This window comes from Oryzias latipes, chromosome 13 (genome assembly GCF_002234675.1).
Source record: "Oryzias latipes chromosome 13, ASM223467v1".
In the NCBI taxonomy this organism is placed as follows: Eukaryota; Metazoa; Chordata; class Actinopteri; order Beloniformes; family Adrianichthyidae; genus Oryzias; species Oryzias latipes.
The window spans coordinates 16,994,871-17,018,649 of NC_019871.2; the positions used below are offsets into that span (position 1 = coordinate 16,994,871).

Sequence of the window (23,779 nt, forward strand, 5' to 3'; positions counted from 1 at the left end):
GGTTGTTTTTCTCACTTATGTCAATGAGTGCAAAATTCCAAAGAGCTACAGTGTGCAGCTGGAAAGCCAACACAGCGCAGCCTAGAGTTTCAGACAGGAGTTTGTTCAGTGCAAACCAGAGTTAAACACAGGTGAAGGTGAAATCAAGGGAATCTTTCCAGGTGCAAATTAATTCTGGAACATTTCCAATGCCTTCAAGTGCCCTGAAACCCCCCCAGGTATTTCAAAATCCAAGAAACTTAATGTGCTGTATATTTATCCGAGCTGCCATAGGCTGAGCAAGTGACAAGATCTCAGTTTGAGATATTAATTTTATAATCTATTAATAATGTATTAATAATGCTTGACTGGTGAGTGATGAAAGGAGTTTTTAATGACAGCAGTCAGTCTCATATTCCAGAAGATGGCAGCAACAGTACTCCGAAAAGGAATACTCTTTCACATAAATGATGTCATATTTTTCCTTTCATGTAATCTTTCTCTTTATTTCATCAAATAACCTGACAACAACACAGGCATGGTGGAAAGTTTGTCTATATTAAACAAAAGTTCTCAAAAGATTTAGATAAAATAGCATAGAAATTCAAATGAGAAACAACAGTGTCTACTCTGCCAAAATATACATTTTCATTAATTCTCAAGAGGGAAAATATGCATCCCTTTTCATTTTCAGGTAAAGACGGAGACACTGATGTAAAAATAGATCAGGATTATTCAAAAATCCTGTTTATTGCATTGATGGAACTTTCTCTGTCAAAATTTTACCAACTTTCCACATTTTCTGTTAAAGGTACACAGTGTTCATTAATAGAGAGAAAGTACTTTTTTTTATCAAAACAGGTATCTGTTTTTTGGTTAACATGTTTTCTGACACCTCAAAATTGCTATTTTTGTTTAAAAAAAAAGTAACAACACATTGTGGTACTATTCAAACATGAAAACATGGAAGAAATGACATCTTCACAAAGACAAATTACACATTGCTGTGATCCAGGAAGACGATGACAGAACACAGACGATTCGTTCAGATGCATGTGCTGCTACGAATGAAAGAAACCCTGGAAGTAAAACTGCTACAAGACACCAAAACAAACAATATTCTGAAATCTATCATAAACCTTGTCTATACATTTTCTTTTCTGTGTAAAAACTTCAGTTTTTTTACTAGTTAACAAACAAAATTAAAATTCTCTCCCAATGATCAACAGGAACCCGCATGGACAGTCTGAAGTCCACAGTATGTACAAACACTACATGTGCTGCTGTCCACACACTCACACGATGATGCAAACTGGTGATAAAACTGTCTGAAAAAAAAAATAAAGGCAAATAGGGGGAACTTGATTGGTCAGGCAGTTGTGAATCTAACCAGAAATGTGTGGAGCTAACATGTGAAAGTATGTCAGTGATTTGTCTGCCAGTTTATCTTGCTCTGGTCCTGAAGTGGCAGTCTGCAAAATGTCTTGAAGTGGAAGAATGAAAAGCATTGAGGTCCACCTATGGTCCTCCACAATAGGAATAATCTGCCTTGTTGTGCATCACCAGCTTGTTGTCCACAAAGTAAAAACTGTCAGACTGAGTTTCATAAGGGTGTTGGATCATCTCACGCACTGAGAGAGAAGAAGCAGACAGTATTATTCGCAATTGTCCACACAGATTCACTGGGGTTTTATCAGTGTCTGATACTTACTCATTTCCTCTGAAAGCGCAGGAAACTCATAAATGTGCTCACACGTGTTCTTGCTGCTGGGCATGCAGAAGCCGAATTCAAAATCAAAGCTCTTTAGCAGCTTATCCCGGAAGTAGTGCCTCTCAATCATGCGGAAGTTGTTGATGGGGGTGTCCCCCACCGTGAACTCCACTCTGCAGAAATCCCATGAAGTTAATCAGCAAATGTTTCATTTAAACTAAAAGAAAACAAATCTTTTGAGGGTTCTGGCTGCCTTTGAGCTCAGCATTAGCCGTTTTTGCCTGACATGTCCAATAACACTGAACCGATGAGACAAAAACGAATCGAAGCTTAAGGCAACATCACTAGAGCTGCGCTCTCATGTGACCCTGATGTAAATAAACCAGAAGCAAACAATTATTTTCTCTGGTGTGAGCTCATTTCAAAAGGGTAAAAGTTTATCTGCTATTTCTAAGTCAGCTGTTGGTTTACTTGAATCCTTTATTCCCAGAGCGTGCAACAAATGTAAGAGATTGTCATTGAGTTTTCTTTTTTTTTTTCTACAGCCGTTTCTTTATTTTTTTTTTTAAAGCAAGCAGTGAAGTGAAAACATTTTTTACACTTCCAACTGCATTGCCAACACTTGATTTAACTTGATTTTCAACTTCCAACACTTTCTTTACTGCAAAGTTCTGCTCAAATTACTGACTCCCTATTTAACCCTTGTGCTATCCTAGGCACTTTAACATTGGGAGTTGGGTCATCTAGACCCACTAGACAGTGCGCTGAACTTGTTTTCTTCAATGATTTGTGATCTTCACTGGTGTCCATGGATTACATGAAATCTTTCCACCTTTATCCACCTTTGTCATGGTAGGGAGAACACGTCAATGTAAGGGTGGGTTCATCTAAGATAGCACAAGGGTTAAAGCATAAAGCTGTAGTGATAAGTGCTTACGTGCCACTTTGGCTGATCATTGTTTTTGGGCTGAATGAGATGTCTGCATTGAATGTTGCATAAACTTTCAGTCAGGCAGTGATGAGAGGGAGTCTGACAATGACTGCTGCTCATAAACAGCTAAAAGCCTGACTCAGCAGGTGGGCTGGACTGACCTGTGTTCCCAGTGATCCATCTGAGCCAATTGTCCTAAGCAGAAGCCCACACAGCTGTGCAACAGCAACAGGGTGGACCATGGATTTGTCCCCTACATTTGAGCAAGCGTAACGCCAAGAATGATGTGACTTACGTGGCTCCAACCTGCCGCAGCTGCAGGAATGCTGGTGTAAACTGGTACCGGACAAAACGCCCAGCGTTGGGGTCACAGAGTTTCACACCGCCTAATTAAGAGAAGAAACAAAACTGTTTTACACTTTATCTGAAAGTGTTAAATAATCTGTGGGATTATCCTGGTCTCTAATCATTCTGCTGTGGCTTAAGGCTGACCTGGTGTTGGAGGTTTGGTGATCTCAAACAGCACAGTACCCGTTTCCATGTCTCGGATCTTAAACCTGGTGAAGTCGATCCTGTGGACGTTTTCCTCTGGAGAGCAGAGATAATCTGAAAATAGAAAACAAATTTAGGATAAAAACGACAGGTATGAGTAAAAGTTGTCCTCTTCATGTTTGAGATATTTAACAGGCACACAGATACTTGTCACCATTGCCATTAATTAGAACCCTCTCCTCATTGAATGCGCTGACCTTTTCTAGATGTTAAACATAGAAACCACACAGCTCCTTTTTTAGCACAAACATTTCTGTGCAGTGAGAAAAGACAAGTACAGGAACAGCTCTCAGAATGCTTCTTAACTCTTTGACTAATTTAGCTAATCTGTAGTTCAAGTTTAGTTAAGAATGAGATCCCATACATACATACAAAGCATAAGCAGGTCAATTCAGCTTTTTTTACCGGGCACCTTTAGGTAAAGGTGGGTAATCTGAGGAAAATCGCCTTTAAAGTTACAACTTAAAGTAGTTTATGCAAAAAATAATCCCTAACTGTGATGATTTACACCATGATTTAACTGACATATATTGAAACTATTATCAAATTAAATAAAATGAAGAGTAGAAAGCATTTTGACTTTTATAGACCGCCTAATTTAAGAAAGCTTTATGTACATTTCACGGTCTGTTCATGTTTTTTATAAAATAATCCAATTCTTGCCAATTAACTTCTTATTTTTTCATATACTTTGCTGTCTCTTAAATAATGATAATAATAATAATAAATGTTATTTATATGGCCCCTTTTTGTGCACCCAAGGTCGCCTTACAGGTACAGAACAATTGTAAAACGGAGTTGTTAAAATTATAAAATAAATAAATTCATTAATAAAAGTATCTTTTTTTTCCTTTAAGACTTCAGATTAAGTAAATAAACAGTTTATTTTTTAGCTTAGAGTGCTTAAATTATTATGATCTCTGAGAAAATCATAAAGGTGTGTTTTTCTTTTCGTCCTTCTGCAGACTCTGAAGGGACAGGTGATGCTCATTGATATTCATGCATGTATCAACGATACTATTTTCTTTAGCTAGATATTAAAAGAAAGTGTGTGTGTGTGAGTGTATGAACATGCATGTGTGTGTGGACAAACTGTGGGAGACACTCCCTACCCAACCAGCCAGGATTAGATTTAAGAGGCTTATTGTGTTTTATCATCACATGGACCATACTGCTTGGATGCACACATCCTGCACACACTCCCATGCCCGCTTAGACATGCACGCACATGCAGTACCTCTTGGGTTTAGGTTGAGGGCAGCTAATAGTAGCAAACATCTGTTGCACCGTTCTTACTATTTTTTTACTCTGATGCGTTTCATCGCCATTCTTTTCCTTGTCTTCCTTTTGTGCAAACACACTCGCAAAGTCTCATCCTCGCACATTTCTGGGAGTTAAGAAACAGATGGGCTGCTCAGGCTTTGGCCACCTGCTCAGATATTTATAGATCCTTTCATAATGTCCAGCACACAATACCTGACACCTTGTTTGATGAAGTCACTCTTGTGAAAGACAGCGATTTAGAGCTAACAGAGAATGTGCTTGACCTTTTTTGGAAATATTGCTGAGAATCGACTAAAGAATCTGTCCATAGCACAGACTTATACAAAGCAAGTTTTATGTAAAAGCACAAAACTGTAAAAGAATGTCTATAAATCTTTTTTGTTGCTAGATGGCCAGAGAATACTATGAAACTGATATATTTAATTAAATATATACAACGTACATATGTAAGTATTTACTGATGTGTTAAAGACAGACTACAAAACGAACGACTTGACAAGTCCTATAAAGACGTGCATTAAGGAAGCTGTAATTAGGCGCATTTATAATGCACTCAGGTCAATAACTCAAGACTTTGTGTTTGAAACGTTTTTCATCAACTAAGCTAGGCATCACACTTGAAAGAGTATCAAACAACCCCGATCGTAAAAGCTGAACATGCCCATCACTAGAGGCACTCAGCTGCTTCGATCTGTATGTTCTTTTGCTGGATAGGACAAAAAAAAACAAAAACAAAAAGAACCTAAGCAAGGCATGTCCGAAGTCTGGCCCATGGTCCAAACGCGGCCCACCAGGCCGCAGGCTCCTATCATAAAATCTGTCTTCATTTGCTAGAGAGGACAAACATTATAAAAATAAAATCAATAACGTGCAGCCTCCAGCACTTTCTAAGAAATACTATTTCTTGACTGTGATTGGCTAAATGATGTTGTAGGCTGCTGTAAACCTGTGGCTACTTGACCTCCAGAGCCTCAAGCTCCAAACTATTTTTTTTCTGTGATTAAACCATAGAGGTTTGTACTTCTGAATAAATGTCTTATTTTCCTGCTCGCAAAATACTATAAATAATAAAAAATATGTAAGATTTTGTATAAACCCAGATTTAATGTTGACAAAAGTATTTTCTAAAGACCCTTTATTTTAAAGTGTATTTCTGGTCTACAAATCAGAATTTCACAGTAATTTTGGTAAAATGTATTTCTGTTTTGTCTGAATAATGTATTGTATCCCACAACAAAATGTTTGTATTCATTATTTAATTTGCATGTAATATCAAGGTTCAAAGAATGGTTGGTCCTTGCACATTTTCACCTCACCAAATCAGGCCCTCTTTGGAAAAAGTTTGAACACCCTTGAACTGAGCAATTGAACCACCAATTTGTGTAAAACTTTTCACTTTTTTTCCGCTGAACCCAAACATAGTGTAGCTCTTCCTGCTACATAGTGATCCCTGCTCAGCTGTGGAAGTCAGCAAACGCAGACACGTGCTCCTAAACTGACCAGCATAAAGATCCAAATTTCCATGTGAATCTGAATCTGATGTCTTTATTTTGCCTGCAGAACTAGTAAGAGGGTTAGAGAGCTGTGGTTTGATGCATTGCCTTCTGGTGCCAGTGCATTACACGTGAGGAACTTATCTTCTCTAAGGACATTACCAAATAGAATCCTAAATATAAGCTTATAGTGTTTTTTCTAATGTAACACCGAGGTAAAACTTTCACACTGGATTAACCTGTATTGTAATACCAACAAATGTCAGTCTGAGGTTATTTTGGGATTTAGTTGTGTGAGCAGAGAAACCTGACATGATCCCCCATGTGATTCATTGCCCACCAAAGACAATTCCCTTCATACATTTAGACGAATTTAAGGGAAATGCTTTACCATAACAGTTCAGAAAAGGTTGCGTTTTTATTCCAATCAAGTGCAAAACTTAGGTGCAGAAATCATGTGGAAGCGCTGATGTTCAGCAACGCATAAAAAAGCAGTGAGACACTTCTGAAGTCGTGCACCGAATGCATAATTTTTCCTTTAAATGGCACCCCCAAGACATCTGACGTCCTTTACCTCCCCCTCGATCATGTTTGTGCTTTCTCAAACAGACTTTGCTTCTCGGCTGAGCTGCTGAGGAAAACAGATGGAGCATTTCATCTGACAGCACAGTTTGCAAATGTGCACGCCATCAAGGTCCTCCCACTGTGGTGAGAGGATCACAACGAACAGCTCAGGTCCACTTTGATTTCACAGTCTGTGCCCACGGAGCAGCTTGACTGATGACGGCCCACAGTGCTGACTCCCTGAGATCTGCAGCTGTGATAAAAATCATACGTGTTTCAAGTTCAGAAACAGCAAAAACTCACTGGGGTTAAAAGTGAACATAAAGAGAGACAAGGCAGTACTGAGGGAGCACAAAGAAAAAGGGTGAAGACATACATTTGTGAAAACTAAGAGACAACCTTTGTCTATATGGAGACTGCATTGGTCAAAGTCTTTGTAAAATGTACTTAAAAGTCTGACTAGACTTTAATAACAAAAACAAATATAACTATTTACGTAACACACTAGAGTATTTATAACACTGTCTATTCTATAGCCACTATTTTCTAGCAATTCTTGTCATTGAGTCCTTGAGCAAGAACCCCAGATTGCTCCTGTTGCTTATAGGTTGGCGCCAGAGTGTGTGCAGGGTGAATGGAACTGTAACTGTAAACGTTTTGGGCTTTCTAAGAAGGTAGTAAAGCGCTATACAAGTAAAAGTAAAGTAATGGATTCTGATGATATGAAACTGCAAAAAAATCCTATCAATAAAGTTATAAAAGCTTCCTCATTCGAGAAACAGAATTTGCTTTGTTTTTTCCCCGAGCCCTGAGGAATCTATGCTTCCCTACAGATGAAGTCTGCTAAATGGAATTTTTATGTTGAGCATAAGCAATTTTTAAAAATGAACGTCTATAAATTTAATGCATACAGACGTGTTTTTTCAGACTCTACCCCTAAACAAGATCAAAACAGGAGTCAGTATCAGGAATATGTTTTTGGCAGAGAAGATTTAAATGTAGCTCACCAAATTTGTAGCTGAGTTTCTAATCCCACGTGTGCATGTTCCTTACATGTGTGGTAGCTATTAAAAAGGAATCACTGACTTTTTAAAATTACACAATTTGTTTCCAAAACACACACACACAATGTAATAAAAATCAACATAATTTCATTAATAGTTCAAAATAAAAGGCTACATAAGGATGCCATGGGATGATAATAAGGACCCTCTGGGCCTATGGTTTTTTTCTTATAAAAATGTATGCTTATTAATTACTTCCAATAATAGGAATGATCTATTTTATTCCACAACAGCTGATATTGTGTATCTTTTGGGGATAACAGGATTAATTCACATTTTTTACCTTCATTTTGAGAGATTTCACAAAGCTTTTAAATGCTGTGCCGTAAATTATTTTGCAGATCTTTCATGTTGAATATTAAAAATATACAAATGGAACTGAACTCAAAGACTTGGTTCTAAGTGACTCCAATTACTTGGGAGCTGTTGACTTTATATTACTGGGCATTTCAATAGAGGCTTGATAACATATTACGTTAATAACATGTCCCTGCTACTTTAATAAAATTTTAAAGACCCATCCTGTTGAAAATTGTGTTTTTGGAGTTTTTAACATGTTCTTTTAGCATTTTCCTGAAAATGGAAGGCAAATATTTAGAAAATTAAGCTTAAAATAGCATTTCTGAGTAAAGGAGCAGATGAAACAATTCGGTTGGAAAAAGCTTGTAGGTGTGACATAGAACCTACAATGGCAAGCCACAGGTTCCCTGCTCTGCTCCATTCTGGTGCATCCACTTGCAGACAAATAGTTTGCAGGCAAATAGTTTTGACGTTTGGCTTTGTTTTCATCGTCTGAGTTGGCTCAAAACTGTCCGGCTGGATAGCTCCAATCTTTCTCGCCATTTTTGTTGCATCGCTAATGTTAGGTTGGGATTGTGAGTGACTGTAAACTAGCAGGAGAGAGTGTAAATAAAGGGATGATGGGAAATGGGGGAACACTTACTACGTGCCAACTGTCCCGCTCACAACTCAGTGCTGAGTTTTTAATGAACTCCTGCTGCTCTGCAGAAAATATATCTTGGAAGATGACACTGCTTTTTTCAATTCCGGCTAAGGACGGCATAATCATAATTAAAAGACCAAAGAACGCTTTTCCAATAGATCAAAAGATGATCAGAGTGGGACTTTAAAGAGGCAAACCCTAATGAAAAGGATTAAAAATATTTTTGTAAGAAATATAGTATCAACAAAACTGTTCCCACCAAGACTGCCAATCCAAAAACAAAATTTTGATTTCATGGAACAAAATCAAAGAAAACATGAAACACTCTCTCAAAGTGGTCCACTTCACTTCCTTCAACACTGTAACCTAGCAACGCTTCTTCCGATAAAGTGCCAGCTCCATCAGCTTGTCTCTTTCCCTTCTCGTCATCCACCTGCCTCCTGCACAACATTGAGATGCAGCAGTAGATCAAAAAACAGAATCTCAGGTTAAGCACGAGCAGCATGCAAATTAATGTTCTACCTTTAGGAGGACCTGGGGGAGTCCTTTTTGTTTTATCTCACCTCCCTTGAGTGAAAGGGGAACACAAGCTGCTCCAAAACATGAAGACTTTAGACTTTTTTTTCGTCTCTGTGGGGAATTTTATCACTTACTGCCAGCACAGGTGGTCTGCCATAATTACAGTACCCTGCAATCCTGCATTTGATTTGCAGATTTTACTTGTATCAAGATCTTTTTAATACTGGCAAGCAGGACTTTAGTACCGTTTCAATAAATCTCACTCATACATATCTGCTAAAATGCATCAATCAAAAGACCAGTTTTTGTCAGCCATTAGAACTTTCACCAAATGGAAAATAAATTCAGCAAAGTCTTGAAAGCAGGCTGCTGGCAGCTGATTCACTCCAGAGAGTAAAATTAGCACCATGTCTCAGGTCATGCTGTGTTAAAACATACAGTCTGTCTGACACCAAAGTAGCGTTCACAAAGAGCAAGCCACTTTTAGCTCCTTAATCCTCAAGATTAGCCCAGAGTTACAGTCCAAGCCGCAGGGATTGACTTCACATGCCTTATTCTTTCCATCTGACTTGTGCTGAATTTACCCCAAAAACACCAGAAAGAACAATGCAAATGTGTTGGAGCTTGTGCTCTGGTTTAAACGATCTGTTGCTGAGGGCAGCAGGGGACATAACCATTACATGCATTACAGCGCACCTGCATATGGCAGGCTGTTTCACGTCTCTCAGTTAACAGCGCCTGCAGGAAAACTGACAAATGGTGAGGTTCAAGGAGGGGTCATAGTTTGAGCAGCTGAATGCAGATGAGATCTCTTTTTTCTCTTTTCCGCCTCCCTCCCCATGGTTCTCCATCCTGTGCTAAAGAGAGGAAGATGTTCTTTGAGGACAAATGCAACAAAGTTGAACCATCGCACTGGAAAGGAAGCTCTGGAAGATCTGCAGTGGTAGAAACCTTAACTAGTTTGTGTTTGTGTGTGTTAGGAACGAAGGTTCTGCAAAATACTAGTAAGTTCAACAAGAAACTTTGGCAGTCTCCCCATGTCCAGTCTTTCTTTAAAACAAAGACGTTTTCGTATGTTTAATATCATATTTGTTGTCTTTTTGTGTAAACAAACATGCAGAAAATAATAATTAGGACAATTTCCTCTCCACAAGTAAAACAAGCAAGAATGATATAATTCAACAAAAAAATTTTAATGACACCACTTAACTGAGAATGATACAACCACTGTCTCTTCAGGCTAACTCACTCAAATGTGCATACGCACACACACAACCAAACAGACTGACACTTTAAAAACTGACAGTATGAATGCAGATTTACAGTGAAGCTTGTTGAGGAACTTCTTGGACTTTTCTACCAGTCTTAGAGCACGTTTGCAGTCAATACCGAGGATAAATATAAATCCCAGCTAGTTGCACTCAGACAAATCACATATGTCTTTAAGAAAAGTGTTGCTATATTAAAGATGGATAAAAAATAACTGTCAAACACTCTCTTTCAAAATGTACATCTTTCAGATAGACAATAATAAAAAAAGTAGTTTGGCAATCTTGTTGAACATAATTTCTCCTAATCAACTACAAATAAAGTTTAGAAATAAGATGAATTTATATTTTTAATCGTCTGTGCACTAATAAGACAAAAATTGAAAGTAACAAACTTTTTAACACAGTTTTAATTAAGTAATAACTAAATACATTTCTTTGTGTGCTTCTCCTATTAACGCTATGAGCAAGGTAAGCCCCTTTTTCTCATTAGCGGAGCCAGTTAGGTTGATATTTCAGACAAATCGTGCATTTTGTAGTACAAGCACCAAATTTGGCATGGATGTACCATTGGATCCCCTCTTTCAGAAAAGCACGTTTGCCATGAGAAAAATCTAAAATGGTGACCATTCATAAAAATGGCGGCAATATACTGAATTGTTACAAAAATTTTCAAAGTATCATAAAAATATCTTTTTGCCCAAGTCTCATCAATGAGAGCTGTTCATGCACAAAATGCAGTCTTTAAACTTGAGGGGTACCAACAGACTATCATTATATGTATATTATTTATATATTACTAAAATCTTGGACTCTCTCGTGGCTGACATGCTTTTCTGAAAGAGGGGATCCTAAAGTACATCCATACCAAATTTAGTGCCTGTACCACAAAAACCACAATTATTTTAATAACCGTGTTTGTCAGGCTGTTAGGATAGACAGATTTAAAACGGTGATGCAGAGAAATCCAGATTTAGTTGGTATGTTTTAACTACTTAACTATGTATAAATGAGAAAAATAATCTGTATCCTACATAAGAAGCTATTAGATAAATGCTGTGCAAGTGCAACCACGCCTCTGCTTTTTCACTACACCAGGAATTTCTCAACTTATGCTGGCTTGATGAGCTGTACAGACTTTCTGTGTTTAGCCTTAATTATATTAAAATCCAAATGACCTAGCAGACCTCAAAGTGCAAACAGCAGCAACAGTATCATTAATAGGACAGCTGTTTATTTTTCATGAATAATCCAACATTAATATCTGACCCGCGTTGACCTGCAACTGGATCGCAACACCACCACAGAGATTTACACGAGCAGCTTTCTGATTCACAAACACAAGTGAGAGTCATAATAACTTCCTTCTCTTCTTGTGAGACAGAAGCCGAGGCAGCTGCGAATGGGAGATTATAGGAATCGACTGCGCCAATCAATTTTAATTAAAGTTGTATTCACTGCTCTGGCTGTCAGAATACCCACCTGAAGCAGATAAAGAGCTGCTTTGTGTTGCTCACTTATTAAAGTCAAATAATCGTACGCATGGAAGAAACAGGAATCACCTGCATGAGGGAAATTGCACACCAGAGATCATTTGTGCTCAAAATACCCACAGTACATTGAAGCATCCATGTGTGGTCAAGCCTCTACTAATCCTGAGATCTAATGTTCTTAACTAGATTTTTATAATGTGAAGGTGTCCTCCAATGACTCTGGGTTCATGCTTGTTAAGAGTTTAGGCTCTTCTGCAGTAGACGGGTGTGAAATGAGTTCACTGAGTTTGATAAAATACCAGAATAAAAATATAAATTGATGGAACTTGCAGTTTGTTACTGGTAGAGAGAATTCTTTTTACATTTCAATAATATTTCTGAATGCAGGCACCCAACAACAGTCAATGACACAGGATAAACCATGAAAGACTGCAGCTCATTCTGTGTCCTCGGGGCCATTATAAAGGCTTTCAAAGTGTCTGTGAGAAATCCAAGGGGTGTTTCTCACATATCTGAGACGAGTGGCATCATTTAAGCTCTCTTTTTTTAAATGATACTACTGATATTTCTGCCCTGTGCTCTCTTGTCACTTGGGTGAGGGTGATGTCAAGCATCTGCGGGTCTGAAGAAACTTTGCTGACTCCTTCACATCCCCTTTTAGCAATTGCATATGTGTTTTTTTTCTTCTTTTCACATTAAGACAGCATTTAAAGTGCAAAGAAAAAGGCTTTCAATGCAAAACAATTTCACTTCAATCATCAAATCTAGTTTAAACTGCCACCATTTTCCCCTGAATCTAAATGGAGTGTCTCTCAGATGCACCAAAGCAGCACAAATATTTGAAGGACTTTGGAACCGTAAAAAGAAATCCTCATTTAAAAACATTCATCTGAGACTGCTTGCTTTTTCCAAATGTTTGACTCAGAGACCATCCCTGTTTTTTTCTTAATTAGACACATTAAAGAAATCATGAGAAAGGCCATGACTTTGACAAAATCAGTTACATCTTTAATAAGCACAGCAGCATGGAGCCCTTAAAGCTTTCCAAGCAGAGCAACTGATTTTTCTTGCTCTTTCCACAAGCCCTGAAGCAGACAACTGCCTCCCACAAATGATCCTTTTTGATGAAGTAAGAAAGCATATTTATGGCCTCTGAGTGATGGTAGGACAAAACTAGAAAAGTCTATCTATATATATATATATATATATATATAATATATATATATATTTTTTTTACAGTTTGAGCCCTTTCCTTTTTTTTTTTGGTCTTGCTTTTGGTTTTTAAAATTAGCAAATGTTTTTATGTAACCACTTTGAGGTAGATTAGTCATAAAAGTGCTCAACAAATAAAGTTTGATTTGATTGCACATTTAATCTCAGGTGGTTTAATGACTATTAATAATGCTATGGATGATTAACTTGATTCTAGAGACATTTGTGAGAAACAGGACTAACCATCACTTTTAATTTTGTTGACCTTGATTAGAAGGTGCTTTTTTGGAAAAGCAGTCCACTCACAGTCTCATTAAGTAGTCGGTTTAAGATTCTTCTCAATATTATATATTTATAAAGTTTAGAAAACAGGGAGTACATTACTCATTTAGGTTTAGACTTAAAGCTACAATAATATAGTTCAAATACCTTACAATTGAAACATGAAAATAAGTATTTGGAGCATCCATGACCAAAACGGCTCCCAGAATTGGTAAGCTTTACCCAAATCTGGGTAGAACATGGCTCCAACGAATCCAATGTTACAGCACAAGAAAGGAGGCATTTTAAGCAACTCTTCTTTTCTCTTGCTTCAATTCTTTTTTTCCTGGCAGAGAGAACGATATACCGAATTGTGCAACACATCATTTATCTTAGTGGTATACAGAAATAACTTGCCATTATGTCATTTATTTTGGCTGTAGTTTGGATCATCTTTGCTCAGAAGTAATCGATTAAAGTGTTTAACAAAGACTGCTCAGCCACCATTCACAGACAGCCTCTTAAACTCTTTTCAGTAAACCAAGACCACTGTCAGAAATATTTTGTGCTTTACACTATGGAGGTATTAATTACCTGTCATGTATCATTTCATTGCAGAATGCTGTGTTACAGCCATCCCGACATAATCCAGATTACATGTCAGAGGAGGGCGGAGATTACCGCACCATCATGAGTGATTTAGGGATTGTTTTCAACTGATGCAGATTTGCTTTTGGTTCACAGCTCAGACATTACTCAATGAAAACAGATGGGAGAGGGTGACATCCCAGAGGTGTCTTCAGGATTTGTTCCTTTTACTTGCTTGTGTTTATGTTTTTTTTTCAATCTTTTAAATTAAACTAAATCTGAGGAAAGTATGACTCTTGGGATCTTGGTGTAAGAGTGAGTTTATTCTTTTATGTAAAAGAAAACAAACAGTTTTTTCTTTTCTTTAAGTGATGCTCAGAAAATAATTTCTCAAAAAGGCTTAGGTTAAAAAAACCCTTTTGCATTAAATTGTTTGTCATTTTAGTTGTTCCCAATAACCATTCAGCTGTCCCCTTGAACTTGCCAAATGCAAAAATAAATTTCTGTCATTAGCTGGTGGTATAAGTCAGTCAGACATGAGGCCCTGGTCCTGTCAGAAAATAAAGACTGCAGACAGAACTGCTAAAACAAACAAAGAAGCAGGAAAGGACCTCCCTCAGTGATTCTTTTTTACTGAACTTTATGCAACATTATCAAATATTCTTTGTTCTGTTAGTGTACGGAAAAACAGTTTTTGAGATTTGTACTTGACTTTAGATCATGTACTATTTTAACACAGGTTAATAAATACAATAAAAAAACATTTCTAATTTAACAAATGTATATTTCTTCTATTTCAATGTCTGGTGAAATTGATAGAAGAAGCAGGAATAAATCTGAACAAAACGTAGTTAAATGATTATTTAACATGCCGACAGGGTCTTATCAAACTGTACATGAATTATTCTACAAATACAAGCTGTGAATGTTTTTTTTTTTATTACAATGAAGCAAAAATTGATTAACATTGTATTTTCTTTTAAAGGCAATGGAATTTTGTGCAATTTACTTTTGTAGTTATGGCTCAAAAGGGAAGGTGTGCGATTTCATTACTGAACAGAAGAAGTTTCAGTTTAAACTCCACTCCACTTAACGCCTTTTCACTGTCAACAATGACAGTACAGTGTGTCGGCAAATCACTTGTTGGTTTTGGGACACTTTATAGACACTTTCATGGTAGGTTCTGGTCATCTTGGCCATAAATTAAACAAAAAAACCTTCTTTAAAGTGGGCAAACAAACCATATGGTTAAAGAGGCCCAGCAGGTTCAACTACATCATTTAATAAACTGAGTACACTATAGATTTTAACCATAATATACAATGATGAGATTCACAGAAATCTCCTCCCAGTTAATTTCTCACAGAAATTAAAAGTGGTTTGGAAAACAGACTAAGTTCATTTTCTGGTAAAGTTTGGCAGTTTTACTTTGGAATAGGAAGGGAATTGGTTTGTCGTCTGCTTCTTCTTTTCCTTTTCGCTTTTCCCTTCAGAAGTCGCCACAGCGATGCACCTTCCTCCATCTAACCCTATATTTTCCATCCTCTACTCTAGCACCAGCTATCTTTATGGCGTTTCATCTCTGCCATAAAGTGAAAGGGCATAAAGACAACTGAGCGGGTGTATTCGAAACGCCATACATCTTCATGTCTCCGTTCTTCTTCCTCTCCTTCTTCAACCAACAGTAGTCCAATTCCCACCCTGTCGGTGAACAGCACTGATAGTTGTTAACCCGTGCCTTGACCAATCTGGTATGGATGTCAAAGTTTTGATTCGGATATTTGATTTGGCAAAGATTTTATGTCGATGCCCTTCCTGAATCAAATCTCTGGATTTTGCCAGGCTTGGGACCAGCACAATGAGACCGTGGCTTGGGCCTCGTGGCTAAATTTGTGACAAGTATATCATTAAACACATGGGTAAACTATAGTGGATTTTGATACTTTACATCAAGACACTGTCACATTACCGCCGGTATTTCCTTGTTTTGATGGTCTGAGGAGAAACACTTTTGACTGCAGAAAAAGTCATTTTCCAAAGTTCAAAGTGGGAGAACAACTCTCCTGGAACAGATAACTTAAAAATGTTTCAGTCACACCATAAAGAACAGAGACAGGACTCCCCCCACCCCACCCCACCCCCCTAATTCAATGAGCTGTAATCGCTTGATCACATCTCTGGCCACCTGTTACCTCAGAGCTGCAGGTGTCTTGAAGTCAAGTAGTAAAGCCAGAGCTATTTCCAACTACCCCCCCCCCCCCCCCCCCTTATTTCATATGATCAAATCCAAGGACATTTTTAAATAAAATAGTAAATAATTCTTAAACACATTATGGAGACTTAAATATTCTCAATGAATAGTGGCTTTGCAGGTGATAACAGAAAGCTAGTCAGTGACCGGAGCAGGCTGGTTTAAACAGTGGCGCTGTCCATGGTAGACACAGACAGAAGGAGAGCCACGGCACATGACAACATGTTAACCAGTCGTACCAGATTTACTTACTCTTGGTGATCTTCTGTAGCCCAAGCACATCCTCGGGTGTAATTACGGTGTTTTTGCGCAGTTCTTCTTCGGTTCTCACCGGGATCCCCATGTCCGCTGAGTTGCAGTCCTGCTGTACTTTCATGTCCAGGAGGACAGACTGTGACAGCGCGCGGTGCGGGAAGCAAGGAAGTGGCGCTTTTCTTTCTCGGTGATGTCCGCGTCGCGTCGCTGCAGATTTACGTGCGTCGGAGCCAACAAGCGGGCTGTGCGCTGCTACAAGAATACCTCATTCTCCGCGCCTCCTCCTCTTATCGATCCGGTAAAAGATCAGAATCAGCCCGTAGCTCCCTCCCTCCCCTTCCTCTCGCTTAAAGGCTCGTCGGTTCTGTCGCAGATTCTAATCCAAATCCCGTGGCTTTAAACTGGCCACTCACACACGGCTTCACAGAATGCAATGTGCTAAACTCAGGATGGCCTTCTCTACTTGGGAAATAAATAACGAGGAATTAAAAAAAAGTCATGACTACTCTCACTATCACGCACACCTGTCCAACTGCTCCTTAACGCAAATGTCTAATCAGCCAATCCAATGGCAACAACTCAGTGCATTAAGGCATAGACATAGTGAAGACGATCTGTCCCAGTTCAAACGAAGCATCAGAATAAGGAAGAACGGTGACTGAAGAGACTTTGATGGTGCCAAATGGGCTGATCTCAGCATTTCAGAAAATGCTGATCTACTGGGATTTTCCCAAACAACCATCTCTATGGTTTACAGAGAATGGTCCGAACAAGAGAAAATACCCAGTGGAGGGCAGTTCTGAAATGCCAGAGGTAAGAGTAGAATGACCAGACTGGTTCCAGCTGATCTGAAGACAACAGTAACTCAAATAACCACTGGTTACAACCTAGGTCGAAAGAAGACAACACACAACATGTCCAACCTTGAGGCAGATGGGCTACAGCAGAAGAAGACCATACTGGGTGCCACTGCTGTCAGCTAAGAACAGGAAACTGAGGCTACATTTACACAGACTCACCAAAATTGGACAATAAAAGACTAGAAAATGGTGCCTGGTCTGATGAATCTGGATTTCTGCAGCCCCATTTGGATGGTAGGGTTAGAATTTGGTGTCAACAACATAAAAGCATGGATCCATCCTGCCGTGTATCAATGGTTCAGGCTGGTGTTGGTGGTGCAATGGTGTGGGGGATATTTTTCTAGGGACACTTTGGGCCCTTTAGATTTAGATTCAGCATGGTTACAATGTGACAGCATACCTGAGTCTTGTTGCTGTCCACGTCCATCCCTTTATGACCACAATGTACCATCTTCTGATGGCTACTTCCAGCAGGATTAGGCACCATGTCATAAAGCTGGAATCATCTCAGACTGGTTTCTTGAACATGATAATGAGTTCACTGGACTCAAATGGTCTCCACAGTCACCAGATCTCAACCCAATAGATCACCTTTGGGATGTGGTGGAACATTAGATTGACATCATGGATGCCGACAAATCTGCAGCAACTGTGTGATGCTGTCATGTCAATATGGACCAAACTCTGAGGAATGTTTCTAGTACCTTGTTGAATATATGCTACAAAGGATTAAGGCAGTTCTAAAGAAAAAATTGGGTCCAACCCGGTACTGGCAAGGCGTACATAATAAAGTGGCCGACAAGCGTGTGTTGCCACAAAATGATTGGGATCTTAAACATTGTTTTTCTGCCCTGCTGCTGCAGCAAACCAAATGTGTTTTGGGTTTTTCTCCAGGTTTTTCTTAAGGTAGAGAGCATGGCTTCATAATGTAGGTTGTCTTAAGGTGTCTGCAACCTTTAATAGTAAAAGAGCCATTTAGGCTTGTTTTCTACTCATCAAAACCCATTAGGAGCTGCATAGTACTATTTTACCGTTTAGGAAAATTTGATACTTCTATGCATTTATCACATTGTTTTAATAATTTGTATGATATATATATATATATATATATATATATATATTTGGCATATTTAAAAACATAAATATAAAGAGAAACTAGCATTTTCTCAAAATGCGAATTTGTTTTTTACTTTTGAAAGAAGCTGTATGATTTCCTTTCAAAATAAAAGTCTTCCTGTTCCTGACAGAATCATACCAATGCAGCTAATGTGCTCTTTTGCAAGTTTTTAAGCAACGCAAGACAAAAATTGCATTTTCTCTTCTAAGAGTTTAAGTCTACTTTGTTGAGTTAACCTGAACATAAACGTGAATTCATTGGTTTATGATCCAGTAGAAAAAGTATATAAAAAATACACATCTATATGTTTCAGAAACTCCCCTCTGGGCAGCTATCCATTGCTGTGCAGCATAAGATCATATGTACTTTAAACTCATTAAATAAACCGTGCAATCAGAAAAGGTGAAACCTTTAATCAAACAAGTAAACAACAAAAACATGATGCATTAAAAACTAAAAAAGGAAATTTCTATTAAGAATCGCTTCGACCAACATTCAGGTGTTTCACGCTGTAAAGGATTTTGAATGCAAAATTTTAAACTTAAATTATTTGAATATTTAGAACAACTCCTTTAAGAGCACATTAACCCTTTCAAAGAAAACACAAAGCCAAATTTTCAGGTGTATCATTTGTATTTATTTCCATTGGAGGGATTTCCAGATGCCAGCATCCCTGAGAAAAAGTGAAATGCTTGTGAACAGCTCTGTCAATGAGCTGAAACCTGCTGTTGGGATAATACTGATATCCCCACATCACAAGGCCATGAAGAGTTTGGTTAGTTACCCAATCCCAGTTCATCTATAAATCAGTGGTGCTTTGTGATGAGGATATAGCGCCTCCTCCTGCATTACAAACTTACTGCAAGGGCCAAGAGCTGTCCATGGTATCCAGCAGAGGAAAGATTGAGTCCATTTGTTCAAAATTGTTGATCACAGGGGAGAAGCATCTGATTTGTGGAATCATTTTAGTGTCAAACACATGAGCAGGTCAGTACAAATTAAAATGTAATAATTTGATTGCAAATAGAAACAAACTAAGCTAAAGAAAAACTACTTAGGGTGTTTTAATCCCCATAACCCTCCCTTTCATAAATATAATATAATACTTTTGTATGAGGTTTGTATACAAATAGCACAAATCCACATACTTAAGAACTTGACCAGTGAAGCCAGTGACACCCGTTTGTTGATTGGCTGCTGGGAAAAGCGACGATCAATTTCATAAAGAAGCTGCTGCTTCCTGTCTCTGGACTCGTCTACATGGTCTTCTCAAAGCACCCCCGGCGGTGCGTCTGCATGTCTCTGACCCTGCGGATGGACTGGATCTGGGGGTGCTGGGCTCCCCAGTCATTCCAGTGCTTGAAAGAGCCCATTTCAAATATATACTGATAGCCACGGTAGCCAGGATACTGGTAGCCAACCCAGCTACAAGAGGAAGTGGAGAAAAACAAAGGAAGCCATTTTCACACAACTTGGTTATGCAGGAAAGTAGCCATCCATCATTTTTTTATTATTTTAATTCACTTTATTTTTACATTTTTAAACCCTTTAAAAGCCAGCATTTTTTCTCTTATGAATGCAATTAAAATTTTTAATCATTAAAATGACTATTTTCCAGTTTTTTTTTAGTGTCACACAGGTTTTCCGTCAATTCTTTGACCTCTATGCTCTAAACCAGGAGACACACAGAAATTACTCACGTTCCTCCTGTGACCTGAATGCTGCCAACTCGATCCTGGAAGCCGTAAGACCACAGGCTCGGAATATCCTCATCACACACTTCCATCTTGCGACCATCAAAGTTTGCACACTCATACAAGCAAATCTTGTGATCCTGTGGGTCCTGGAAAAAAATGCAATATGAGAATATGCTGTTTAAAAACAACAAACATGGAAGCAAAAAGTCATAGCTAAACACTGATACTGGGATGTCTAAAAGACTTTTACAGAAAAATAAAAAAAATTGTCAGAGCAGGGATAAAATGACCTCCTAATAGAAATCAGCGCTTACAAATCTAATTTGCCCTGAATGCATGTAACATCAGATCATAACTAGGGCAACAGTAGCGCTAAAATGTGTGAAGCTGCAGAACAATGAAACCTCACAGGCTAAAGACAACCTACCATCTGCACAGGCCTGAGCGACATCATGCGGTCACACCTGTAGCTGTTGGACCAGGTGTCCCAGCGTGGGTACTCTCCCTTCTCCAACATGAACATCTCACCTGTCATGTTTTGCTGCTCATAGCCCACCCAGCTACAAAGTTGGAATGAGATGCATTTTAATTAGCTTGGAAAGTAGTTTTTGCAGTGTTTTTGCCTTGGTATGTATATAGAAAATGGGGGACTTACGGTCCGCACTCGACAATAATGGAGCCAATTCTATCAAAACCCTTCTCACACAGGTTACGACACTCTCCAAACAGGTCCATCCTACGGCCCTGAAAGTTCTCATATTCATAGAGGTATATCTGCCAAACAGAATATGACAAAGGCATCAGTATAAAATTTATGTTTCAACATTTTTTTTTTCATTTAACAACCTTTTCAAGGTGCAAAATGAACATTGAGGTACCTTATAGTTGTGCAGCCCTATGGCAGGATGGCTGCCAATACTACCTTGAGCACCTGAGTGAGACATGATAAGATCTGGAAAGAACAAAAGGTTACAATATCAGTTATAACTAATACAACTGTTTAAAAAAAAAGAGAAGTTCATCACTTCGATAATGCAAGATACTCTTCACAGAGTGTCTGGGTAAACTCCTTTTCAGATAACTTCAGATTTTATCTTGGGAAACAAGTAATTATATAAGGAGAAAATTTAAAAAACTCAATAAAAAGCTAATGTATGATGCTGAACACGAGAAAACTGGCACACAACTTTATTGCATGGATTGAATACCAGGAGCTTTTTATAAGAGTTCCTACTTCCATTTCTCCCTTTAGCGCATTTAGTCAAATAGAAGATCTAAAGGCCCACTATTTAAATATACACATATTATTTCCCGCAAAAAGGAGAATTAATTCTTCACATGATTCCCTGCTCATCCTCATTATCTCCACCATTTTTGAGCACTACTTTCAATGTGAAAAAACAAATAAAGACTCCCAAGGTTTGGCTACATCCTACATGTTTGGCAACATGTGTGAAAAGAAATATTTATAAAGATTACTGACCTGCCAAATCAATCTTGAACTATTCTTTTTCTACAGAAAAAGCAAAATAAATGAAAACCTTCATTATCCTCACTGAATTTACCTCTGGGTAACATGCAAAGAAATCTGAAACATCAAATTAAATCTTGCTGAATTTTATGCCAATAATCCAAGTGATAAATCCAAAACTGGGATTAAAGAGAAAACAGTCCTCTCCTGGGTACAGAAATGAGCAGATTTGCAGCCACGATAATCCCCTGAAAGTCCAGAGAGTCTAGCAGAGTTAGGAGGCCACTTACAGTTACAACTGAAGGTTGAAACAAGCAGATCTTTGGAGAGAGGGATGGACGCAGGCCTTGTCTGTGGACATATATATATATATACATTCACATCGAGACTGGCTCTATAGGTGTAAAATTATCACATCTCATTGGCTGTGGGCTGTTTGGACCCCAGTGATGAGTCAAAGGTCACTCTGCTTCTCTGTTGGAGAGTTGTGCTGATGAAGCTGAATGCTGCATTGTTCCCCACTGTTGTGGCTGAATAGTGACTGCAATCAGCAGAAAGTTTGCTAGCTCCCACGCTAACACACTAACACACACACATGTAGACACACCAAAGCACGGATACTGTTGTGGGCATCTCGCACTGTGGGGGCTTCCATTTTCCTGAATTTCAATTCTTTTGGTCTATTTCAAACCCTAAATTCTTCTGTTATGTTACTTTAGTCTTTTGCTTCTGTGTTTTTTTCTCCTCTTACTCTTGGTGCACACAGTAAGCCGTTGAGCCATGGGTATGTAATGTGCTGACTGTACAAACACTTTAAATCTCTTTTGTTCCTACAGGGAAGCATTGGACGGAATACCATGGTGCTAGACAGGCTCGAACTGTAGATGCATGAAGCTCACACTTCATATGAGGATATGCAACTGACTTCTACATGCAACAGTGCTTCTTTTCCACTCTACTGTTAACATTTTATCAATCAAGTTTTATTCATATTCTTCCTAAAACTCTTTTTCTGTGGTTTGTAAAAAGAAAGGCTTCAACCTTTAATGTTTATTTACACCAGAACCAGGTGATATGTTTCAGTGTTTGTTGCTTTTCTTGGGCTGGTCTCCCTACAAATGAGGGTTTTGGTTCAGCTGATTCAAATCTTGGTGATGTATGCTGTTTGGCATCAAATCGGCGAATCATAAAAGAGAAGTGATGCAATCAGCTTTTGTGCCATAAGAGTTTGGTTACATTTGAGATATAATAAAAAAAACTCCAAAAAATTGCAGCGGGGGCCTTTTTTCCTGAAAAAAGCACTTGCTTGGATATTGTTATTTCCTCTGTTTCCTTGTAAACCTGATGTTTGTCTTTTGTCAAAACTTAAATCACAGTATCTTGAAAAACCCACAACAAATTTTGCATTCAGCATTAAATTCACCACCTTCACAGTCCCTTCCAGTGTGAATTAGAAGCCTTTTTATTGTGGTGACGTTGGGCTTTAACCTTTCCTAAGCAACTCTTTGGGTTTTAAAGTGTAAATCTACAAATCTCAAGGCTAAATGGGGAAAGCCGCACTGTAATTTAAAGGAGACAAAGATTAATTAGGGCATTATTGTACAAAAAATTCTAAAGAGAGCACTTGTGTTGTATTTATTTATTTTTTACAATTTTTCGGCAGACACTAAAACTATATTTATAAAATAAATTTATAGAATGTAATGGTTCTATAAATGTTGTCTCATTTTATATTTTCCATCGATTCACTTCAATTTTTTGAAAATTCCGAACACTTTTTTACTCATTGAGTTTTGCTACAAGGACTTGATACTGAGTAATTAAAAGCATTTGTGACAAAGAAAATGAAAATTATTATTTTGGAATTAAAAGGCACCATTTAAAAAAAAGATCCTCCTGGGTTTCAATTTTCTCCTCAACATGGCAAGCGTTGCCATGTATGTGTGTGAATTCCTTTACGTGCTTTGTGCCATTGCATGAACAGGACGTTTCCTTTCTGCCTCTGTCTGTGACAATGCGAGTGCATGACTTGACATGACATGTGAGTGAGACGGCGAGGTACCACTGATTTGGGAACAGGCAAGTGGACCTGATGCATGGCAGACACAGAATTGCTCAGACCTGCTTGTTTATTGGAGATCTTTTTGGACCAAATGTACATGCTAAGTAAATATTTTAAGTTTACAATATTTACTAATTTAAGTTGAAGAAATACATCTGTATATTTTCTCTCTGACTTCGACAAATGGGGTTTATAAAACTGTGG

At 38.2% G+C, this 23,779-nt stretch overlaps 2 protein-coding genes across 3 annotated transcripts; both read right to left on the minus strand.

Annotated features, from left to right (window-relative positions):
* Nucleotides 1-355: 355 nt before the first annotated feature.
* On the minus strand, nucleotides 356-16,686 carry unc119 (unc-119 lipid binding chaperone). Its single transcript, XM_004075439.4, has 5 exons — nucleotides 16,366-16,686; nucleotides 3,114-3,227; nucleotides 2,917-3,007; nucleotides 1,691-1,863; nucleotides 356-1,610 (listed from the first exon to the last, which is right to left on the minus strand). Exons 1-5 carry the CDS (start codon nucleotides 16,487-16,489, stop codon nucleotides 1,498-1,500), a joined length of 615 nt encoding a protein of 204 aa, XP_004075487.1. The 5' UTR covers nucleotides 16,490-16,686; the 3' UTR covers nucleotides 356-1,497.
* A 2,273-nt stretch (nucleotides 16,687-18,959) lies between these two features.
* On the minus strand, nucleotides 18,960-21,939 carry LOC101171182 (beta-crystallin B1). Of its 2 annotated transcripts, XM_004075441.4 has the most exons (7): nucleotides 21,804-21,882; nucleotides 21,526-21,555; nucleotides 20,921-20,994; nucleotides 20,698-20,816; nucleotides 20,470-20,602; nucleotides 20,046-20,188; nucleotides 18,960-19,770 (listed from the first exon to the last, which is right to left on the minus strand). In XM_004075441.4, exons 3-7 carry the CDS (start codon nucleotides 20,984-20,986, stop codon nucleotides 19,602-19,604), a joined length of 630 nt encoding a protein of 209 aa, XP_004075489.1. In that variant the 5' UTR covers nucleotides 20,987-20,994; nucleotides 21,526-21,555; nucleotides 21,804-21,882; the 3' UTR covers nucleotides 18,960-19,601. The 2 variants fall into 2 exon arrangements, with proteins under 2 accessions (XP_004075489.1, XP_004075488.1); XM_004075440.3 differs by lacking the exon at nucleotides 21,526-21,555 and having other exon boundaries at nucleotides 21,804-21,939.
* Between the last annotated feature and the right edge of the window lie 1,840 nt (nucleotides 21,940-23,779).

Coding starts and splice junctions, on each gene's coding strand:
- unc119 (XM_004075439.4), bottom strand. CDS start 16,489: ATGAAAGTACAGCAGGACTGCAACTCAGCGGACATGGGGATCCCGGTG. Junction 1,864..2,916: donor CTGCGGCAGGTTGGAGCCAC/GTAAGTCACATC, acceptor GGATTTCTGCAG/AGTGGAGTTCACGGTGGGGG. Junction 1,611..1,690: donor TGCGCTTTCAGAGGAAATGA/GTAAGTATCAGA, acceptor CTTCTCTCTCAG/TGCGTGAGATGATCCAACAC.
- LOC101171182 (XM_004075440.3), bottom strand. CDS start 20,986: ATGTCTCACTCAGGTGCTCAAGGTAGTATTGGCAGCCATCCTGCCATA. Junction 20,189..20,469: donor CGCTCAGGCCTGTGCAGATG/GTAGGTTGTCTT, acceptor ATTTTTTTCCAG/GACCCACAGGATCACAAGAT. Junction 19,771..20,045: donor ATTCAGGTCACAGGAGGAAC/GTGAGTAATTTC, acceptor TTCCTCTTGTAG/CTGGGTTGGCTACCAGTATC.